Source organism: Filicampus tigris, chromosome 7, assembly GCF_054856515.1.
Source record: "Filicampus tigris isolate MCC_2025a chromosome 7, RoL_Ftig_1.0, whole genome shotgun sequence".
Lineage (NCBI taxonomy): Eukaryota > Metazoa > Chordata > Actinopteri > Syngnathiformes > Syngnathidae > Filicampus > Filicampus tigris.
This window is the reverse complement of record NC_141223.1, coordinates 19,674,945-19,699,924: the sequence shown is the minus strand read 5'-3', so window position 1 is coordinate 19,699,924 and position 24,980 is coordinate 19,674,945. Positions and strand designations below refer to the sequence as shown.

General features: G+C 39.8%; 1 protein-coding gene across 1 annotated transcript in view; it reads left to right on the top strand.

Annotated features, from left to right (window-relative positions):
• Positions 1-24,980, top strand: part of schip1 (schwannomin interacting protein 1) — a 298,684-nt gene that overhangs the window by 268,555 nt on the left and 5,149 nt on the right. Inside the window, exons 10-12 of the mRNA XM_086036087.1 lie at positions 17,580-17,698; positions 20,680-20,797; positions 22,641-22,838. Of these exons, the coding sequence (XP_085892213.1) occupies positions 17,580-17,698; positions 20,680-20,797; positions 22,641-22,838 (435 nt within the window). The remainder of the gene's footprint in view (positions 1-17,579; positions 17,699-20,679; positions 20,798-22,640; positions 22,839-24,980) is intronic.

Genomic DNA, 24,980 nt, shown 5'->3' with positions numbered 1-24,980 from the left:
TGCGCAAAAACGCACGCCATTTGTTTATGGCGAAAGGCCGACATTGCATTAAATCTCCTTTTTCTTTTTTGCGGGGGATTCCCATCATCATCTATAACTCTGACGGAGCTGTCTTTGCTGTCAGCACCAGCGGCACAATCAGACCGAGGCGAGAAGAGGAGATTTATCAGGTGACAGGAGTAATGTCAGCGTCCCAAGGCCCGAGATCATCCTCAGGTTCTGGAGGGGGGATGTGGATGGAAGAAATTAGCGCAATAAAAATGATCTATAACATTAAGGCGAATATTCAGTTAGCTGAATGTGCTATATAGTCTTGCTGTGCATTAGTACTCCTCCCCCACGCCAAAAAAGAGTTTGAGGACCTCCCGATGGGCTGAACCGTGCTCCCATCGTGGCCCAATTTGTTTGGAACACAGAGCATCGCCATGGAGACATTGTGGCCATGTTGCTATGGGAGCAACACTCACTTCTGTTTTGTTGTTTTTGCCCCTGAAAAAAAAATTGCTGTGAGTGTGGAGCTTTTAGATGTGGCAGTAAATGTCAACGAATCATTTGCATAATTGAAAACAAGCCAGAGATGGGCACAGTTGCCACAGTTACGTTCAAGCAGTACCTCTGGCAACAGACTGATGATTCCTTCACAAAGTAAGTGCTTTACTCATTACTTGACTTTAAAAGTAACTATGTTAGATTGCAAGTAACTCTATTACTTTGAAAAGGCTCACTGGCCACGATACATGTTATCGGACACAACTTATAAGTGGACACAATATAAGCCCTACATACGATGATAATAATAATAATAATCATAGGTGGGCAGTTCACTCAAATTTGCTGGTCAGTTATTCGTCATCGGTCAGCAGCCTGGGTACTCATCTTTCATCCGTCAACCTGACATTTTTTCAAGCCGAACCAAACTGTAATCATCTGTCGGTCAGTCCATCATGTTGTTTTAACCACGCTTCCGTCAGTAAACATCAAAGGTCCGTCAGTATGTCAATCGGCTATCCGGGATGGTGAATTAAAATGCTTCCTAGTCCTTGTGCAAACCAAAATAAAGTTTCCATGACAATAAATACATTTCTCTTCCTCTTCTTCTTCTTCTTCTTCTTCTTCTTCTTCTTCTTCTTCTTCTTCTTCTTCTTCTTCTTCTTCTTCTTCTTCTTCTTCTTCTTCTTCTTCTTCTTCTTCTTCTTCTTCTTCTTCTTCTTCTTCTTCTTCTTCTTCTTCTTCTTCTTCTTCTTCTTCTTCTTCTTCTTCTTCTTCTTCTTCTTTGTGTTAGCCGTTGGGATAACAACTTTTGATGCAATTACTGCCACCTTCTGAAATGGAGTGTGGGGGTTAGGATTAGGCAAAGTACCATTTCACAACCTCCTAACCCTACTCTTTCCAAAAATAAAAATAGAAATGCAAAACTTAACTCACAAGAACTTCTCTGTAAAACTGTCTCTGTTTTCAAAGCTTCTTTTTTACTTCTTAGTCAGCCTGAGGAACTCATGATTCTCTCTTTGGCCACCTGCTGTACGTATACAGACAATGCAGTCTGGGTCACGTTTCCGTCTCTCGTCAGCAAAACGAGCATCCATCAATAATGGATTGTGAGGTCTGTTCGGACATAACTTGGTTAGTGATGATTACACAGACGGATGAAAATCAACTTCCGTCTGTGCTTGATTGGTCTTTTTTTTTTCAAGTTTCCCATCTATCGTCTAACGTCAGCAAAACGGGTCAGTGTTGGACAGACGGACCGGTCCGTCGGTCAGATGGAATGCCCACCTCTGATAATAATGATTATACTTTTATTTGGGAGCACCTTTTGGGACCGTCAAGGACACAATAATACAACAACAGTTAAAAACTGAATAACACAGAAGTTAATAGAACAGGTAGGTACGACAGACTCCGCTTTGCCAACATGATAGTTATACACAGACAAAACGGCAGGATAAACTTAGCTTTTCATGGACACATACTTTGGGAAAGGATAACTGTCTGGAAAAAAATGCTAGCTAAAAACCTAAACAAATGTTTTGTACATAGTAAATGATCTTAAAAGTTTTCGATTACTCATTGTTTGTTATCCCTTAGTATTACAATGTGTGTGTTAACTTAGCTCTCCTGTCCTTATATTTGTGTTGCACATTTATGTGATTTTCCTTTATTTCTGACTGTAGGATGTTTAGTGTAGTGACCACTTGGTCATTTCCATTGTACTCCTAAACGACTTAGCGACTGAGTGATTTGCGAATGTGCCTTTCTGCTGATTGCTCATTCAAGCATTCTGCTTGAGTGAACTTAAGTGCCTCACAACAATAGTAATTCACATTGCAGGGTAAGTAACATTAAAGTCTAATGCATTCAATTACTTGCGCTGGAAAGGGGTCATGTTAGTGTAACACATTACTGGCATCACTGGAGACGGAATTAGAGGAAAAGGTGCATCACCATCAAGCATATGCGCACATGCACGGAGCGCAGTGGCTGTCCATGCCAGGCCCACAGGAGGTGCCAGGAACCCTCTCTCCCACAGTCACCCTCTGTTCACTTGGAACAAAAAGCCTTTTTCTCTGTGTTTATGTCTCTCTCGCCCCCTCTCCCAACGTCCCCTCGCGCCTCCTCTTCACCCTCACCTGACAGTCATGCCTTCCGCTCCACATTTAACCATCTCCAACTTGCACCCATGCTGAGAACAAGCCCGAGCGCTACAGTTGAAGTGGGCCCGAGACAGCGATCATGACCATGAGTCTCAAGCCGCCTCCGCTCATCTCTCTAAAAAAAAAAAAAAAAAAGCCACAGAGATCAGCAGTGACTTCACCTTAACCGTGAAGTCAGCCTCACTAATGAAGCTGCCCCCTCCCTTCACAACCACTCTAGTTCAAAGCTAAAAGCTCTTTTATTGGCTCGTGTGTGTGTGTGTGTGCATGTGTACTGCAGGTGTGCGTGTGTGCGCTCATGTCACATTTAATATGTGGACGTTGCTCTTTGTCCTCACAAGAACAAATGCTAGAAAGAGTTCTGTTCGTCCTGTGTGTGTGTGTGCATGAGTGTGTAGGTTGGGCATAGATCGGAGGGGATGGCGACAGTGTATTTTAGCTCTAATCCTCAGGGATTCGCATTGAACCAAACATACTTCCTGCTTGTAAGCGATACAAGCGTGTGTGTATGTGTGTTTGAGATTCGATTCTGTTTTGCAGTATTCCCAACTCTATGAATATTTAATTATTTGTCTGGCCCATTCTCATCTTCCCTTCTTGACGTTCGTCAGCATTATTCGTTGTTCCTTCTCATTTTGCGTGTGTTTTTCTCGTGTTGTCATATCACCTTGTCCTCATGTGACGTTTGCTCTCGGGTAAACATCGGGTATCTGATCGGGTATCTGATAGCGAGGAACATGCATGTGGGTTTTGCTTCAAAGAAGGAATGAAACTCTTTCTTCTTTAAAACGATGCTTTTTGTTTTATTTTTTTTCCAAGGATTTTCTCGTCAAGGTTGTTTGAAACTGTTTCTTTCTCCTCCAAGCGGATAGGAAGAAAATAGATCATTCAAATTTGTAGTAGGTATTAATGATTACGATCGTCAAATATAATCAGTAAGAAAAACTTCAGTAATCAGCATGGGCCTTAAAGGTAAATGCAATGACTATAAAAAGTAATCACACCCCTGATCACATACTTCTTTTGTTGTTATAAAAAAATGAGACCCAGATAAATAATTTCAAAACTTTCTACACCATTAATGTGACCAACAATATAAAACTTGAAAACTCAATTTAGATTGTGTCCATCTAGTCCAATAGAGTAAGCTAAAATAAAAAAACTGAAATGATATGGTTTCACAAGTGTGCACAACCTCTTATAACTGTGATGTGGTTGTGTTCAGAATTAACCAATCATATTCAAACTCGTGTTAAATGGAAGTCAGCACACAGCTGCCACCATATAAAGTGCCTCTGATGAATCTCAAATAAAGTTGTGTTGTCCTAGTAGGCTTTTACTGCCTTTTTTTTTTTTGCTTTGCAGCGGAAGCCTGAAGATTTTGTGCTAACACTGACTGCTATTTGGTACTGTTTACAATTCCTTCCATCTTGACTAAAGCACAGTCAGTTCCAGCTTCATTGCAATTGTTTAAATTTACCACCTCTCTCGATTTTCTTAGATTTTTTATTTTTTTTATGTTGTACAGGCTATACAGTATGTCAAAATGATTTAGCTTGCTTTCTTTTCTTTTTTGATAACACAACTACTCGGCATGTGTAGACTGCTAGACTACTACTATATATCATTTACTTTGTTTTCATTAACTTTGCAGTAAAGCTGATAATCAGGCATTTTCATTTGTGTCTGTGATCCCTCTGGCATGTCAATGTCTTAATGACATCCTTCCTTAATAAATAATTCAGTCCATTTCTTAATTTTGGAGCAATTGGTAAAGTAGTGGTTCACACAGCTGAATTACATGTATGGGATCCCAACATAGCGCCACAGTCATACTCTGCTGTGGTTTTATGCTATTTTATTGTATTTTGCACCTGGATTGTCAAACATAAAAACTATGCTCTGAGAAAATAATACCACTAAAAGTATTCCATGGCTTATTGCTTATTACATTGATACATTCAGTAGATGATTTCATGCCAGTTATGAAATGATGCTATTATTCATCACACCCACCAACTGGTGGAGGGTTGGTGTGTTTATGTGAAATTGCTGTCTTTTTGTGATACAATTCCCCAGCCAAATACGCTTCTAATTTTCCATGTGAGTGGCCATGACAAATACATGAGTCATGGCTCGATAATTTCTCGCAGTGATGAGATCATAACACGGCGAGCCGGAACAAAAAGTATAAGTCGCAGACGTGATCCCCCTGTGCGTGTGTGAGACGGCCTGACTGACCCTCCATTGTGCTCTCCTTCAGTGATTATTTTGCTAGTGCCGCCTAATGCCATGCAGGTTCAAACCTTCATGCATTTTTACACTTAATCCATCTAAAAGCCCTAAACTAATCCACATTTTTGTATTATTCTTTTTTTCAGTCTTTCAAACAATTGTGAAGTGTTGAAGATTTGAAGGGAAAAAGGGAAGCCTGTACATTTACATTACAATAGTCCAATGGAAAATATTTGTTACTTGTAATCAGAAATGAGTACTGACTCACTCTGCATTTAATATTGTACTTTATGAAAAAATTCCTTAATGACAATATTGAATAGAATGTTAAGAAATGAAACATTTTTTGTCACATTTCTTGCTTCAACTTAATGGACCTTGTGCTGCTACTTCTAGTGGAGTACCTTGTCCACCTGAGGGCAGTATAATTGAAAAAAGCGGCTATAGATAAAGGAGACGGTCACAAGTACGCAGTTGTTGTTATCCTTTCGGCTTTTCCCCTCAGGGGTCGAAGCCGCAGTAATATGAGTCGTTCTTCACAGAGGCTGAAGAATACATGTCTGTGTGTATTGTTATAATATCTGTTTTCATGTGTTGCTCCACTGTTCAGACATCCGTTGCTTAAAGGGTTCAAACAGCGTGACGCTGATGCTTTTGGCTAGCACCTCTTTGCCGCTTCTCATAATGTGTTAGCATGCAGCTAGTTGACTTTAAGGCAGAGCTGTGTGATTATATTGTACACAAGGCACCAATGTACATCATTTTTAAAACAGTTATAGTACCGGGTCAGATTTTTCAGGTGTACCTAATTAGTTGGCCATTACATGTAGATGAAATCCTTCCTCTGTCTCTTTCTTTTAAATGATGTAATATTCCATCTTTGTAATAGTACTATGCCTACAAAGCTTTTACATTAGTTGAGTATATAAAAGCATCCTCCTCCTCTTCTGACATCTTCATTCCTCGTGCCCATTCCCTTTGCTGAGGTGTCTCTTTTTTTTTTTCCAGTGTGGTTACAAGCAGCTGCTGCCTGCCCACACATCAGGGTGTGAAAAAAAAAAACACAGAGGGAGGTTTTTCTCCTGTGAGAGGCCGTCCTGACCGGAGGGTGCAAGGCAGGGAGGATCTAAAAGGGGTCTTTACTTCTGACCACTGTGCTTTCACAGTCCTGCGGGAGACAGTACAGGCAGTGAGAAACATCCACTCAGCTTGTAAGAGAGGGCGAGCAGGAAAATACATGAGCTGGACGAGTCCATTGGAGTGGTTTTGTATGTTCAGATCATGGCCGAGGCGAGTCAGCCGGGACGGGACCCAAGCTCGGCAGTGAGCCTGGACTAAGTGGCGCTGGCCAAGGGGACGACAGAGCAGGAGGGAGGGTAGGGGCGAGATGAGGCAGGCGCTGGATCACTCGGACGGATGCGATGGCGTGGATGATGTCATCAGGCACGCGTCCTGCCTGTGTCTCGGTGACGACTACAAGGAGGTAGCACGTGTTGTTGCCGTTCAGTTTATCAGGCTGCTTTTCATTTTGTCGCTTGAATAAGAAATCAACACTGATGATCTTCGACTTCAGTAGCAGTTGTTAATTTGATTGATAAAAGATTTGGTTTCCAAGTTGTCATTTCTAGCTAATTGGAGCAATTGTCTCCCATACGCAAAATAATGTCAGAGTTTAATGTAATTACTTTTAGAAACCTTTTTGGGTTGTTCAGCTCCAAGCTATTTACTTTTCAATGCCAATACATTTTTCGTTGTTTGGACAAAGCATAAGAATTTTGTTTTGCTTTTTGTTCCCTTGCCGTACTGAATGTGAACCAAACCACGAACTTAACACCAAGGTACTGTATGTGCCAAACCCTTGATGTGGTTTTATTGTTAGAACTAGGCCAGTGAGGGAAACCACAAATACAGTACAGTACTATGTGGCTTATGATGAAAACAAGTTTGACATCACTGATGTGAAGGGTAAAGACACTATAAAGAATATAATCGTTGATCAAGTTTTTTTGTTTTTTTTTAATTCAGATGGACGTCGGGCTGTTTGCATGTAGCAATGCAGTAGCATGATCTTTCTTACTATGTATGGAGAACAACATCAAAACATAGCTTCACCCCAGCTGTAATTTCACTTAAAATAACAAAAAGATAAAACTTCTTATGTGATATGGTCGACTTCATCCACCTGGCATGTTTTGGACTTTAAGTTTATGCATGATTCGTTTTCTCTCCTGTGAGATTTTTGTGGCATAGGGCTATGATATAATTGTCTAATTAGCTTGGCTTTTCAGTCGTGAATCAGCATTTTTCAAACCGGCAATCTACATTCCAACACAAAGCTGCGTCATGTCACCGTCTCTCAGAGTAGTAGCTCAATTGTCGCTTGAGGAAGCCATTGTCCTGTCTCAACCTGCTCCTTTGTCATTGGGCCTCTCTTCTTCTTCTGATTTTTCTTCTTTATTTCACCGTCATCCTCCCCCATCCCTCTTACCACAAACACACACACACACACACACAGACGCATGCATTCTCTCTGTTGTTCGGCTGTAGCCTTTGCTGAGCCATTCTTTCCGGGCTGAGTGGCAGGAGCAGTCTTGCGTTGACCTGCAAATGAACTGTGTAAAGGTTCAAAGGGCAGGAATCTTATCTGGCACGGAATGTTGCCTTAAGACAGACACATCTCAGAAAGGATGAGCGCTGCGTGTGGTGAATGCTGCGCTATAAAGACTTAGATTTGCGATCATGAAAAATATGAATAGGAAAACCGCCTTGTGTAAGTGCGCAAGAACATGTGCGAGTACGGTTCATAGTCAAAACACGCACTGACCTTGTGTGTGTGTTTGTGAAGCTGTGAGCGCAGCAGCAGATCACTGTTAGCTCTGGAAAAGATATCAGAGTCGAGCTCTCTGTTTGGAATATCAACAGCGCACGCACACACACATACACACTCACACACAAAGAAATGTAAATGTCTAACATTGTGCTTTGTCCATTGTCCAAGATCGAATGCAAAGACACACACACACACACAAATTTCAGGTTTTGATACTTTTCCAGGTGGTGGAACTACGGCTCGTAGGCCACATTTAATTCTGCCTGCCCTGCAATTCTAAAAAAAATTATTAAAAAGAAGAAAACAGTAATTGAACAAACCTAAAACAAAAGCTGCAAGGGGATTTTTTAAAACTGTTTGGTCGGCAAGAGACAGGACGTGTACTTTTAAAATAATGAGAGCGACATTTAACATGCAACCTGGGAAGGCAGTGTCTGTTTTTTTCTCTGTTTTCAGGCAAGCTCATACATACACACATGAACAGGCAGTTATCATCTGCCTCATGCAACTAATGCCCCCACCCAACCAAAGTACATCTCGCTTTGTCTCACCGCAAAGTGATATTACACTGTTAGAAAGAAAGAGAGCTACAAGGTCTACCTTTATTTTCGTCACACTGAAAGAGAAGATTATATAAAGGAAGGCATATCTTTTTCTATCAAGCCAGCTGAAAAGCTTGGCAGTTTGACATTGCTTGTCTCATGGCTACCTGGTTCTGCTTGAACCTCATTTGGGTGAATTACCTGACAGAGATTTGTCAAAGCCCTTGAAGTTGCTAAAAATGGCTGCTGCAAACCAAAATGTCCGACCTCCTGTTGAATTTCAAGCATGGGTCCTCAAGACTGTTTTTGTGTGTTCTGTCACGATAGAAACATTCGCCAAATTTCATGTTCGTTGGTAAAATTGTTCTCAGGGGCTAATTTAGTCTAACTTTACTATGTTACTATGTTTACTATTCTCACAATGTTTCTCAATGCATATCTCAATAATATTTGTTTAGGAATTTAGCCCCGTGGAGGACTTAAATGGCCTCTAATAGGAAGATGGCTCCCCACCCCGGCTTTGAAGAGTCTGTAATCATTTCTTCAAACACACTTTGACAGGTGCATTACTAAGTCAAGCCTGCGCTCGCAAGATCTGGTGCGTGCTTGTGTGTGTCCTCGTGTGAACACTGGCGCTTGTGTGTGACTAGGGAGCAAGGCCTCGTTGAGTAAAAAGCTTCTATTGTGCTGGCCCAAAAGAGAGAGAACGAGCGTAGCAATTGCTACAGGGGGGAAAGAGAATAAAGTGGACATAATGTGAATACATGAAAGCAGTGTTACATTTCAAGTGCCTTGAAGGCCGTGCCCACACAAACACGGCTATTTTTGTATTTGGTTATTTTCCAATGCATTTTAAACTCAGGCTACACAGCGGTTAGCATAGTTGGTTAGCATGTCCGCCTGACAGCCGAGAGGTTCTAAAGGTTTTGCATGTTCTCCCTGTGTTTCTCCCCCATATCCCAAAAACATTCAAGTTAGGTGAGGCTCAGTGAAGACTAGAAATTAGGGATGCTTGATGTCACTGATGTCAGACCGATACTAGTTTGAGTAGTCACTCATTGAGTACTCACCGGTACCAATACCAATACAGTACCTCTAGTACTGCAGATATATGAAATTTCATTTAGCACAATGTTACAAAATTGTGATAACTTTTCTTTCTGATGTAGATGATGGTTATAGCGTCAACTACTGCCAAGGATGACTTACTTGATGTCTTTTTTTTTTTTTGCTGTAAGTATCAGTGGCTGGTATCGGCAGCCTCCATGAACACCCGATACCTTAAATTGAGGCCGGTATCGGCCTTATTTAGAATTTTGAATGTATATCCAACCAGTGATGCAGGTAACATGTTACAAGTAATATACTGTACTATAACCACTTTTTGCAAGAATGACTAATGTAACGCATTACAGTAGTTGTCCCAGTCAAGTAATCAGACTACAGTTACTCATAGAAGTCGCAAAATGCTATTGTATAGTATTTAATCACATTAACTACAAGGTGACACAAATCTCACGATGATTTGATTTTCACCTGTAAGAACAACTGCAGTCAATTTCCTCTTAGATGCAGCAGTGAGAAACATTTAACAACACGCGGTGCAGATGTAACATTTGATAAATTTATGCCCAGAAATCAATGGTGGATGACCATTAATATCATTTCATTTCCTGTTATCAGCAATCATTGAACAGAGGCCTCCGCCTTGTTGGCCCCACCCTGTGCACACGACTGATCTCAAGATACCACTGTATTTTGGAGTTATTATTAACTTAAAACCCAAATATTCATATCAGGAATAACTACGTCACCGCCAATCCACCAAAAGTATGATTACACATTCCCTTGGTTTAGCCTTGTTCATGTGTCTCATTGGTTGAAATAGCCTTATGGTCTTACTGTAGCACCTGTTGCTTTAGAATGCGCTCATGTCAACCAGGGTTGTAATCGTTTGTGATTTTCATTATAGTTAGTTTTTTTATTTCATTTTGACTTGAATTTCAATTTTTGTTAGCTTTTTAATTTTTGTTTTTTTAAATATATACATATATAGATAGAGAGAGAGAGGAGAAAGAGAGAGAGAACGAGAGAGAGAGAATTTGACCAGTGCATTTTTTCAATTGTCATGTGTAATAATAATGTTGAGATTTTTTTAAAAGATTTTTTGTTACCCTTTTAACAGTAACTTGAACAATAATTGAACAAATTATTATTCCTGACTTCTGATTTCAAAACTAGTAATTCATCAATTTGTTGTGTATGCAGTATGTAATAGAGATGATTCAAAACGTTTATTTGGTTTCACCCTCATAAATGACCTCTGAGGAAAAACATAACTACACAGTGGCCCACGACAAAAATTAGTTTGACACCCCTGTATGAGAGGGTAAAAAGTAAGCACAGTGAAACATTTGATCACAATCATTTCAGGAATGTAGATTGGAATCCGATGATCATATTTCTTTCAAAGGAAATACTGGCAGTGGAAATAATGCAACCTTTAGTCACACTACAGGCAATGTTTTAAGTAACATATTCAACTGTTATAAATAAATGTAAAAATAAGTGCAGTCGAATTCCGAATTGTTGAATTTTAAGGGCATTTGATTTTAAGTTTCCACTGTTGGAAGGAATCAAAGCAGTCGTAAGGCCACAGGCATTTATCCCTAGTCTACACGTAGCCTGGGTTTTTTAACAACCGTATGACCATTAAAGTACCTTCTGCGCATGCATAAGATGTAATAGCCTTCCATACCATCGGCGGCGGCAGTCATCATTTGTCATGGTTAGAAAAATGCAACCGGAAAGCTGTTAGGTGGTGGCGGATTATAAAAACGTAAACAATGCAGTCGGCTATATCCTTCGCTCACAATGAACTCCCACGCGAAGTAAACCCTCACGTTCTTGACACGTTATTGTGAAATACTTACCGTATTTTTCGGACTATAAGTCACTTTTTTTTTCGTAGTTTGGCTGGGGGTGCGACTCATCCTCTGGAGCGACTTATGTGTGAAATTATTAACACATTATTACTTGTATATCATTTCACATTTTATTTTAACCCAAATAAAAAAAAAATAAAGTGAATCCTAAAAGCTATTAAAATGCATGAATAATACAAACAGTTAAAATCTAATATTGTGTTAAATAAGTAATTAAAATAGCATAATAAAAAGACAATTTGACTGTCTATCAATGCATCTATACAAAATAGTGTACTGTTCCTTTCAAAGGCGCCGTGCCTGGCAGTGCATGGTCTTGCATCATCAGCCAGCCACACACACGCACGCACGCACGAGAGCCAAGGAGAGAACTGATAATTACAACTGAATACAAAAATACTTTTTGAGACTTGGAAACATTGTACATGGTCGGCGATAAATAAAAGACTTATTTAATCGATCTACGACCGTTTTGGTGAGTTTACAGTTATCTTACTGTAACTTTCTTTTAATGTGTGGATGTTAGTTAAATGTTACCATCGTAGCTCGGTGGAAATGATGTGTATTAAGCGCACAATATTATTAATTTGATTTATATGGACACATTTATTTGCGTTACGCGACAGAGTCAACCTGGATTTCGGGGGGCTGGTGGGGGGGGGGGCAACTTATACTGCAGTGCGACTTATATATGTTTTTTTTTTCTTCTGTATTATGCATTTGATGGCTGATGCGACTTGTACTCCGGTGCGACGTATAGTCCGGAAAATACGGTACATTGTCAACCCTCGCACTTGCACTTGTAAGAAGATTAAGGCAGCGGAGGCGTGCTCACTGTTTTTCCACATTTGTCACTTCCCGTTGGTGCTCCAAGCGCTGATTTGCTAGCTAACAGCCAATCAGAGTGACCAAATGTCACGACTGGCGACACCGATTCAACATACGTAAACGCCCCCAAGACGCTTCCTGACGAGGTCCGATGTTATGAGAGTGTTCGCTACATCAATCAGGCGGCGCTTAAAGACGTCACGACGCTTCACGACCTCCGACATCGGTTTGGTGTATCAGGGCCTTTAGCAAAGATGATGGAATAGAGGCCCTCACTCAAACGTGGGTAGTCAAGGGGCTCAAACGAGTGGGCTGTTACCCATCGAAATGAAAGGTTCTACTGCAGCGCTGAGGAGGAATTACCTTCATCAATGAGGATTTTGCTTCTCTTTGTCAATTTGTGGAAAACACACATTAGCTTGATTGTGTTCCTCCCCAATCTAATTTGGACCCTTTGGGATGCTGGAGGATGAAGGAGGTCGTTAGGGCTGTCACTATTATCCTCTCTCGCCTCTTGCCCACATTCAAATGTTAATTCAATGGCCCCCGCAATTTTCCATCTCATCATTCTTTGGCAAAAAGGGAGCCACTCCAAGAAAATTTAGGGATTTTATGCAATTGCTGCAACTCTTCCGCCAGTGGAAAAAAGACAGGAAAGGTTACAGACACAGTCACATCTTAACAGCCATGATGATATTGAGTGAGCACAGGTGTGGTAAATTCAGAGCAGGAAAACAAAGCATTGATACGCTGTGTTTATTTGATTACTTTGCATTTCCATGCGCTGTACTTCCAGAGCCGTTTATGTAAAGTTCGACACGCCACATTAAAGTGAGCCGGCTGATGAGTGCGGAAGCAAAATAAGCACCGGCGCGTGCCGGCTTCCCAATTGGCACCGAGGCCCCACAGCGTCGTATTCCGCCCCTCCGTAAATACTTTACGGCATCTGTTTTCCCTCACGCAGCCCACCCAAGCGCACAAACAGAGCAGTTGACGTTTAGACAAAGACAGGAAATTCTTTTGTACAGCAGGTGTGAGACTCAAACATGACCTCCAAGCCATGTGAAACTTTTGCAGGGTCACTTAATGTTATTGATATTGACATGCAGTTACTTGGACTATTTTTCTGAGCCGAAACAACATTATGGAGTGACTTTGAAATTAAATTGAATGGTATTGAAATGCATTAGTCACTTTTTGCCGTTTTAAATGGAAAAGGTTTGTTTATTTAAGGAAACCATCATCCAAACCAGGAATGGGCAACTTCAAACATAAACATGATAATGATTAACATCCCCATAATGGCAAAAATGACATGCTGGGAACTGAAGTTGATGCAAGAAAGTGCCAAGCTTTCAAATCAAAAGTGCACAACAGCAATAGTTTTCTTCACAAGAACCGTTGACAGTTCGTTTGAATGGGAATTTTTATGCATGAGAGCTCTTAGCACTGGGGAAATAAAATAACCGCAGTACTTGGTTATTGTTTAAAAACACTTAAAATCCCAAAGAGGAGACTTTAGTCTCCACTCTGTTTCCCCCCTCAGAAACCAAATATGTGTCACACCCCTAATTACTTTCCATTGTATTCTTAAGTACCCATCAATGAGTAGGTACTTACTTACCCACTGACACAAACACAGCTGTTCTGCACAATCTGCACAAAGTCAGATTTCACACAGAAGTCACCATGGCACACGATTTTGTGATTTGCTGAGTAAAAGTTCATTGTTGGTGTGTATTACGGCAAATTGAAAATGTTTCTCAGGTGAAAAGACAAAACAGGATGATTGTGGACAACTGTTTACTACATCAAAGAGGTTCCAGTAGTAAGTAGCAACCATCACAGACCGCACAGTCCACGAGGCCCGCGGAACAAATCCCAGATGGCAGATGAGCATCTACGAGCTCACGGCGTTCCTCGCAATCATTTTTCGAAGGGCTGCCATGGGTTATATTGGTCCCGTGCGACAGATGTGGGCCAATAAATATGGCGACTCAGATATAAAGTCCATAATGGCTCGTAACCGCTTTTTAGAAATAAAGCGGTACCTTCGCTTTGACAACAAGGACACCCGCAAGGAACGCATACAAAATGACAAATTTGCAGTAATTTCAGACATCTGGCTGAAGTTTGTTCAGAACTGTATGTCATCCTACAGCATGTTACTGTAGATGAGCAATTGTTTCCCACAAAGATTCGTTGCCCCCATCTGCAGTACATTGCATCCAAGCCTGATAAGTTTGGAATCAAGTTTTGGATTGCAGCAGATCTGGACACCAAATACATGTGTCACGCCATCCCTTATTTGGGAAAAGATCCCACTCGTCCAACGGGAGAGAGGCTGTCAGAGAATGTGGTTCTGAAATTGATGGAGCCATTTATGGACCAGGGAAGGACTGTAACAATGGACAATTTTTTCACATCTCTGTCTTTGGCTTAACAGTCTCCTTCAGAGAAATACAAGTCTGCTCGGCACCATCAACAAAAATCGTCGGGAGCTACCAACAACTGCAAAAACAACTTTGGGACGCCATGTTACACCCCACACAGGTTTTTACATCTGGAAGAGCGTTGCTGACAGCGTATGCGTAAAAAAAAAATAGTCTGTTTGTCTTTTGAACACCATGCATCAGAAAGTGGAAATTGTGGATACCTGAAAACAAAAACCAAACACTACTGTTGATTATAACCATCTCAAATGCGGTGTTGACATCATGGACCAGAAATTGCGCAACTACTGTGTGCGTGCAGGTACAAGAAGAATGCCCATGGCTGTGTTTTACAACCTTCTTGACATGGCGGCCACAAATGCACACGTTTTGTACACAGCATGTGCAAGGCACAAAGAAAGTCGCAGATTGTTCATGCTGGAGCTTTCAGAGGAACTCAAAAAGAGGCTCGTGCAGGAAAAGACACTGGAGAAAGAGCGCAAACAGATTTGTCGTGAGAAGAGAGCTTCTGAGCAGCACAAAAAGACTCAGTGTTTACTCAATTGTTTGCTACATTTCTCAGCTTTATATGTAGCCCTTCGGTCATATGTCATCAGACTGCTTATCTTTGTGTGAAATAAACATTTTCTTTCTGAAGTTATACCTTCTGTTTGTTGTTTTTCAAAACTGAAATTGAGATGTTTGGGGTGCTAATTTCATTTCTCTGCCCTCTGAAATTGTGAGATTGCCAGTATGCAAGTATGCCCTTCGTAAAATGATTGACCATTATAAAAAGAGTTTTTATGGCAAATTTAAAATGTTTCTTGAATCAAAAGACAAAACAGGATGATTGTGGAGAGCTGTTGACAATTAAACACGCCCAGGGCTGAGCATGCACAATTAGCAATTCAATGGAGACAAAGAGTACCGAGAGTGGAATTTGCAAGTTCTGGAAGAGGGAGGGAGCATGGAGCGGACGTGGACAAGGCCGGGCCTTCTAGTTATCTGCTTTTAACCCTTTTTTGTTGAATAGTTCATCTTTTATACAAGCATTTGAACAAGAAATCCGTTAAGATACTGCGATGTAAATAAGTTCATTTAAAAAAAAAAAAAAAAGGCTTATGGACATATTTTGTCCACATTTAAAAATGGCATCTTTGTCACATATCTGGTTAGGAAGTGCATGGTCCTGTGGCCCCGTGGCAGCACAGACAAAAAAGTGGTGGCCCCCTCCATCATTTAAGTTGCCATCCCTGATCTAAACACATACAATACAATGTCACATTTCACTGCAACTATCGTACTTACTACTTAATCATTAGTGCTAATTTATCAAGCAAAATAAGGGATCTAAACATAATATCCACAGTCATGAAAGACCAGCAGTCTTTTAGCTAGGATTTTTTTTCCTCTTGAATTTCCAGCACTGGCTGTGCTTTACGCGTGTATGGTTTGCTAATAGATTCATTGTAGTATTGCCTCCAGTGTGTGTTGATTGTTCGCTTTAGTGTGTTTTTATGAATTGCACTATAACATTTATGTCATGCATTTGATTGGAATATATAATATGAGCCTGTTTGCGGCTGCCTTCACTTTGTGATGGGAGCAGAGGGTCATTTGAGAGTTGCTGTAAAGAAGATTGCCTGACACATTTTCCCCCGATCTTAATCGAATTTTCAGTGACGAGAAATTCCTACACCATATTGCCTACACCTTTGGGATGTTGTGATTGTGCTTCCAAATAGGGCTGAAGCTACTGACCATTTTTAGAATCAATACTTTTTATTGGTTTTCCCATTAATTGACTGAGGAATTACATAAAAATAGAGTTTGCATTATTAAACAACAAATATGTACAGGTTTTGTTGTCGGCTTGGGGTTTCCATCCTCACATTTCACCCTACAATATCTGTGACTTGAATGCGTCTTTGGCCCTTAAAAGCGGGGCCTGGCCTGGTGAGTGACGTGGGAGTTGGCGAACGAGAGTGTAGGGATGGCTTAAGTCAAATATGTAGATGTCATGTGTCTTTGTCATGACATATATATATATATATATATATATATATATATATATATATATATATATATATACATATATGTATATATATATACATATATATATACATATATGTATATATATATATATACATATATATATACATATATGTATATATATATACATATATGTATATATATGTATATATATGTATATATATGTATATATATATATATATATATATATATACATATATGTATATATATATATATATATATATATATATGTATATATATATATATATGTATATATATATATATATATATATATGTATATATATATATATATATGTATATATATATATATATATATATATGTATATATATATACATATATGTATATATATACATATATGTATATATATATACATATATGTATATATATGTATATATATATATATATATGTATATATATATATATATATATACATATATGTATATATATATATATATATATACATATATGTATATATGTATATGTATATATATGTATATATGTATATATATATGTATATATATATGTATATATGTATATGTATATATATGTATATATGTATATATATATGTATATATATATGTATATATGTATATGTATATATATGTATATATGTATATATATATATATATATATACATATATATATATATGTATATATATATATATATACAGTACGTACACACTTACCATGCAGGTTCATCATATGACTCAAGCTGGATTCAATATTACTCCATGTAAACTTGGTGCGGTGCAGTAAATATGAATGGCTGTTTGTTTTTTGATGCAACAGCACCATCTACTTGTGAAAATGTGTCTTGTCTAATATTTCAAAGTTCCCTCCCTGAATTGAATTCACACGCTTTGCTGGTTCAGCTGAGTCCACACTTTGTATCACATCTGTTAAGATGACACCCAGCCTCTCAGTGCAAATGAAGAGGCTGCTGTTATAAATACATGGCCATGTAAAAGAGAGAAAAATGGTGTCACGGCCTAAAAATAAAGTTCTAGCTGCCATGACAACGTGAGGTTCTTAAAAAAAGTTGTTTTCTCTTGTGCTTCAGGCCCAAAAGAATGAGAGGGAGTCGATTAGGCAGAAGTTGGCCCTGGGCAGTTTCTTCGACGATGGGCCGGGAATCTACACCAGCTGCAGCAAGAGTGGCAAGCCGAGCCTGTCGTCACGGTAACATCATTGTCATTCCCTCTCCATTGTTGAATCACAGTCACCATTCGGATAAAGACAACAGTAAAAACATACAGGATGAAGGCTAACAGGAAATGCACTTTTTTTATTCTCAAACCCTATTGCCTTCCTGGAACTGTTGTATGTATGTAATGTCCTTTGATTAGAATGAATCAGCCTCATCTGTGATGTATGACATCAGGACCCAATCTCATAATGAGGAAGTATTGTGATTTGTGAATTACAATCGCATTAGCATTAACATTTAATGTTTGTAATTTTGTTGTGGTCAGAGGTTTTCATGCATTCATTACTGGCAAGAATTATCTCAATTGATGCATCAATCCATCCTTCCATAGCTCTACCTGTCAAACTACTGTTAAGATCAAAATGATTCAAGCCTTGGCCAAATTTTGAGGTGAAGTGAATATTTGATATGCATTTGTGTTGCGATATTAGTGATGAAAATCGGCTATTGTTAATAATTTATTTATTTATTTATTTATTTAAACGTTGGTCATCATGGCACTTGGAGAGCAGAAGTATTTTTATTTAAGATGTACTATAGCACTTCAATCAACAATACATTTAGAAAATTGTATATGCATCAATCGAAAAAGAGTGTGAATCATTTTTTTAATTAGTATCTCTTAAGAGTACTTATTAGTCTTAGTTTACGGCAACTGACAATTCACTTTGACTCAAAATCTTTATGCGATAATTCCCTCTTGTTTATGAATTATGTTATGATAGAAAGATTTTATATCAGTTCATAAAATGTGCTTGATAAAAGAAGAGTGGCCATGACTCAGTGTTTATCATTGCGCTCTGATGGATCCATTAAGAACCCGGCCTTTCTGTTTGCCATATCTGCAGTCCTTTTAACTATTCCCTGTGAATCATTCATATTTTCCTCGTTTTGTCTTCCACAAAGTTTGAACCCAAGCAGCCTCTGCATTTAAGCTGCAGAGAGAGTTTACAATGTGAGCCATTGCCCTTTAAAGTTCTATTTTAATCAGCACTGATTGGATGCCCTGCTGCGTGATCAATCAGCTGTGCTTGTAATTACTGCATTGAATAAGCAGATTATTGATCTGCATTCAGAGCTGAATCCATACCTCGCCGTAACCACCTGACACGCAAAAAAAAAATTCTTTAAAAACACCCCAGTCGGTGTCATCCGTATTGGACCAGAACTGCCTGCTGCTTCCTGGATTGATCTGCATTGAGGACAAGCAGGGAGATGATTAAAAACACGAGGCCTCATTGAGTCAGTCCTAGGGAGTCTTGTTTCCTTTTTTTTTTTTTCTTCTTTTTTTTTAACTACAACAGCACAAACCAACAATGTTGGACACTTAATTAGGTACATCTAATTACAGAAGTGGCCTGGGCCGTCGGGGACTTATTCGGCTTAATCCATCTTGTAATAATACCTCTCATGTGGCAATTACAGTGTAGAAATCATCACTACTACACAAAAATGCAATACAGTGGAACCTCGATTGAATGGATTCACTGGCGAAGGGGTCGTCCGTTAGAGCAAATTGTCCCTTAAACCTAAGTACTATGTTTCGTGGCCTAAAAACACCCAATAGAGTACAGAATTATTGTTTTGTACTTCTTTCATAGCCTAAAAATGCCCAGTACAGTACAGAATTGTTGTAAACAAAAATATATTTTAAAAAAAAAAACGTTTTAATTGTTTGAATACTTTAACTTAATTTAATTGACCTCTTTGGTGCTTGGGGGGGAAAATGGTCTGCGAGAGCAGCGGAACCCGCAAACGTGACCACTCTATTGCTGGTGCTACAGAGCCGTTTACTGAAACTGTGGCAAATTCCTGCCAATTCTGGAACTGACTGGTTTAAACAGATACTTTAGAAGGGATGTTTTGAGTGGACTCTACACTATCTTCTGTCCGCGGGTGTCTCATTGTTTTATGGTAGACAAGAGGTGGGGTTAGTTAGAGCAGTCGTAGTCAACCAGTGTGCCTTCGCACATTAGTTTGCTGTGAGAGATCATCAGATGTGCCGTTGGAAATTATCCAATCTCATTTGTTTTAACAAAAATATATATTTTGTTTTGTTGATGTATGTATGCCAAACACGTGTAGTAGCAGGCGCAACAATAAAATGTTCTTCCACTAGATGACAGAAGGTCCATAATGACCCTGAATATCCACTTTCGTGAATCGTTTTAAGTGGTGTGCCTTAAGATTTTTCCGATGTGAAATATGTGCCTTGGCCTACTAAAGGTTGAGAAACACAGAGTTAGAGAGTGTTTGCAACAGCTCATTTCCTACCTCAGCCTGGTTCCTGCCTTAGATTATATTTGTGCTTGCACATTAGCATTCAGGTTTTTCTTCATAAGCTTGTAGGGAATAAATTGTACCTGTCTACTAGGGTGGACTGAATGGGTAGCAACAATGGGGAAAGGCCTGTATTTTGAGGGTCATAGCTCGCACTGACATATTGTTAAAAAAAATGAACTACTTCATTTTTGGAACGATGAATTTAGTTAATTTTTTTATATGAACTATGAACTGAACAAGTTCAATAAAAACCCGATTAACCAATTAGAGAGGACAGGAAAATGCTGATGTCATCTGTGAGAATGAATTAGAAATCGTGATTGGTTAATGGCAACAAACTAACTGCAGGCTGGCAAAAAAAAAAATCCAACATCCACGTGTACTGGAAGCAATGCAGCCAAGAGGAATGCTACAAAATGAAGAGAATGAATGAATACAGTTTCATGGAACAGGTTGTAAGGTCAGTGCTTCTGACTGTATTTAGGTGAGAAGGTCTTTGCTGGCCCTGCTCACTCACCACTGGCTAATGATCTCCAGTTCAAGAGAATCAAACAGTCTGCTTTATGACAATAATAATTCTGCATCACACTGAGAGCTGTTTGTAATATTCCTAATAATATCTATTATTGAATCGCATCGCTCTCTCCTCTTGCTTCCTTCCTTTCTGCAGGCTGCAGAGCGGCATGAACCTGCAGATCTGCTTCGTCAACGACAGCGGCAGCGACAAGGACAGCGATGCAGACGACAGCAAGACGGAGACCAGTCTGGACACGCCTCTGTCCCCCATGGTAGGCTCACCTGACACCAGACATGACCGGGATGAGTAGGTCTCTTGGGTTTGGAGGCCATAAGGACGTGCGCGCTCACGTTTTCTGGTCCGTTAACCAATTCCTGGACTGCAAATGAGGAATGAATTGGAATACGCTCAACCAGGCCACGGATGGCGGGACACATTAACCTCCTGTCAGCCTGACACACAGTCAACACAAAGAGAGGGAAATGTTCATCCTCAATCTTCTGTTGACGTACAGATAAAATCATCGATGTATATGTGAAATCAGAAATGTATATGGAACGGTACATACCAGAAAAGTAACCGAATATTAGGGCTGAACGATTTTGAAAAACAATCCAGCTGTAATTTTTATACTCATATAGCAATTGTGATTTAGTATGCGATTATTTTTTTCAAGGTGCTCTTTTCCCATGTATTTCTTAACAAACACACGTAATAAATTCATCTGTATTACAATAAACAAGATCAGATGTAATACTGTATACGTAAATGTTTTGGTATTATAGGTTCAGCATATGCTAAAATAAAGGCACATGATCCATGAATTAATCGATCCATTATCTAATCCGCTTATCCTCAGGAGGGTCGCGTTCGTGCTGGAGCCTATCCCAGCTGTCTTTGGGACACCCTGAAATGGTTGCCAGCCAATCGCAGGGCACACAGAGACAAACAAACATCCGCACTCACAATCACACCTACAGGCAATTTAAAGTGTCCAGTTAACCTACCATGCATGTTTTTGGAATGTGGGAGGAAACCCGGAGAAAACCCACACCGGCACGGGGAGAGCATGCAAACTCCTAACAGGAAGGCCGGGGCCGGATTCAAACCCACGACCTCTGCACTGTGAGGCGGACAGGCTAGCAGCTTCACAAATTTCTACCAGACAGGTGTGACATAAATGTAAATCAGTAATTCAAGTCCAGAGAGTCAGATTGGTTTATTGTGTGTGTGTTAAAAAAATACATGGGAAGAGGACCTTGAAAAAAGAATCACGTTTAATCACAATCACAATATTGGGGGGGGGGGGGATTGTAATCAGATTGCTTTTTTGAACCGTTCAGCCATACTGTGTGTGGTGTGTTCCGATAAGCTCAATACACCACGCATTTAAGACTCTCTTCCGCTACCGATCTTGAACCAAGTCCTCTGAGTCACAAGTCTTGTGTGATCACATTTGATCTCTCAAAAACCTCTCAAAAAAAATAGACACTAGCAGATATGCGGCAATGTTTCCCAAAAAGTGTTTCCAAAAACAACTCGAGGTAGGAGCATTTTAAAAATATTGCTGTTGTCAAGAAAAGAGTTGCTTTGGAAAATACTATTTTCCACTTTTATACAAAAAACGAGAACGGATTACCGCTGCTTCCTTGTTTGTCAGTCAGGGCTCTTCTTTGTTTGGCGACATTCCCTTCACGTCACAGTCAACGCAGTCAAATGACTCGAAAATTGTCTGCTTTCCACACACACGTGAAGATTTCATAAGTATTGTAAAGTAATGTTAGGATTGAGCCATTCCGGGCCCTATCATCGGGACATTTCCACTCTTCTCACGCCTCAGACAGAAGGTCCATCTTGTTGGACAATCTCAGAAGATAGTCGGGTGTTTAACGTCCTTGGTCGGGAAGGGGCAAAATCAGGACAAAAACAGGCCGATTGTTTTTACGTGCTGATGTTTCACGTCTCATCAGAGCAGGCTGCGTCACTTCCTGCACATACAGTAGGCCAGATAGGACAACTCTACACCACAATTGCGGAATACAAGTGCGAAAGCCGACCTTTTGTCCTCTTGTCCTCTTGTCTCTTCTCTTTTTCCCTGACGCTTTCCGCCGCAGTCCAAGCAGAGTTCGTCCTACTCGGACCGGGACACCACTGAGGAGGACTCCGAGTCCCTGGAGGACATGGACTTCCTGAGTCGGCAGAAGAAGCTCCAGGCGGAAGCCAAGCTGGCGCTGGCCATGGCCAAGCCCATGGCCAAGATGCAGGTGGAGGTGGAGAAACAGAACCGGAAAAAGTCGCCTGTGGTCGATCTGGTGAGTGGAACGCTACCTTTTAGTGTTTTAGGAGAGCAGGATATTTCGGATTGCCTCTCAGGATATATCGTCAACAGAATACAAATGATACAAGACGTGGTTTGGATTGGGACTGTTGGTGAGGCATCACAATATTAATCATGTTGTGGTTTTATCAGATGTTTTATCAAAATTAATTACTTTCACATACAATTAATTTTGTTAATAATAATTCAGAACATAGAACCTGAAAAGCTAGGGGGGGAAAATGTAACAAGTGATTTTGAATCAAGTTCTGCACCGCTGCAAACGACACCACTGTAAACCTCTACTGAATGCTTAATCAAAACTAAGCGTTATAGAATTGTGCGGCTGTACCTAATATTGTGTGGTCTGTGGGTGTACAAATTGAACAGGGCCTAGCCGCGTTATGAACATGTCACAGGAAGTCTGCCTTTAAAGGAAGTAAGGCCATGTTCATCATTATTTCATCCTTTTTTTTCTGGCTCGCTGCCTCCCACAGCAGCACACACACACACACACACACACACACACGCCTGCACACAGAGTACTGGCGTCATATGTACACCCGCCGTATTTCCATGCGGACTCGCAAGCTTTACTTATTCAGGGAAGTGGAGGGAGGCCGGGCCCCGCTGTATCCATAATTCATCCAACGGAAAGCATTGGCTGGTGTGGCGAGGAACGGATCAGTGCTCAGCAGTCAGAGAGCATCGTTGTCACATCCCCACTGAACACACAAGGAATCCTAAAGTGGATAAATATATATATATATATATATATATATATATATATATAACCTCTACTTATGAAATGAATTGGTTCTGGAAGACATTTTGTAAGTAAATGCCCTAATCCGTTCCAAGCCCCCCAGTGTTGAGACATAAATGTTTTATAAAGCATAAAAATGCATGGAAACATGTAACAAATACATGTTGCAATTAGATTATTGCACAATAAATGAGAGTTGTGCATAATGTAAAAAAAAACAAAGAACAGAGTAAGGAATAAAAATAATGGTTATTTACTAGGGATGTGACGAGATCTCGCGGGATTAGAACGCCATGAGATTTCTCGTCCCTGCACAGCACGAGATCTATTTTCTTTTGACATTGTTTTGGAGTCCGGGTGAATATAGCAGATGTCCTAAAAGGAGCTGTCACCGAATGGGAACTTCCGAGGCCAAATCACGGAGTCGCTGTTGTGACCGACAACGCTCACAACATGGATGTGGCAATACCTGAGGCTGGCTTTGAGCTACACATTAAGTGCTTATCGTGCAGGAAATGAACGCAAGCTGGTCCAAAGTTGGCCGCGTATCATGTTTGTTTTAGACGTGTCAAGCGTATAGTTTCTTTTTTCCACTGATGCTCAACAGCAGCAGCACTTTTGACGTCTAAATAAAGACAGCTCGCACAAACTAATTATGGACGTAATCACGCGCTAGAACAACTCTTTGGACATGATGGCTCGCGATCTAGAGCAGCGGGGTGCCGTATCTGCGGCTCTGAGGAGCCCAGAACTACGACGAGTTGCAGAAAAACACAGACGCAGTGACATTCCTCTTGTTGAAGATCGACTGGGAAACAAGTTGAACTCTACAATACAATACAATTTTATTTATACAGCGCATTTCATAACAGCTAGAGCTGTAACAAAACACTTTAAAAACAATACAATAAACAAAAAAAACCAATAAGAGGCAGTGATACATCTATTAATAAATATATCAATAAATATTAACAAATATATAAAATATAGATAAAAATAAAAAATAATTAAAGCCAATAAATTAACATAAAACACTATATACAATTGAGTTAGTGCCCCAAGAGCACAGTTGGTATTCAGTAAGAGGAAAGATCTCAGCTTTAGCTGTTATTGCAGCAATATTTGAGAGCATTTGATTAGCAGCCCATACTGTATTTTTACCTTTGGTATCCTGAAATTTCTTTCGTAACAAGAGGCAATATTTTCCTTTTGAGGTGCTTCGTAACTTGAAAATTTCGTATGAAGAGACGTTCGTAAGTAGAGGTACCACTGTAACATCATAAGTTCATTTGTCAAATATTTTTGTAATATATTTTTATGTCTCCACTTTATTGTTGCAAATTCCCACTTTTCAGTTGTAATTTGTCACTT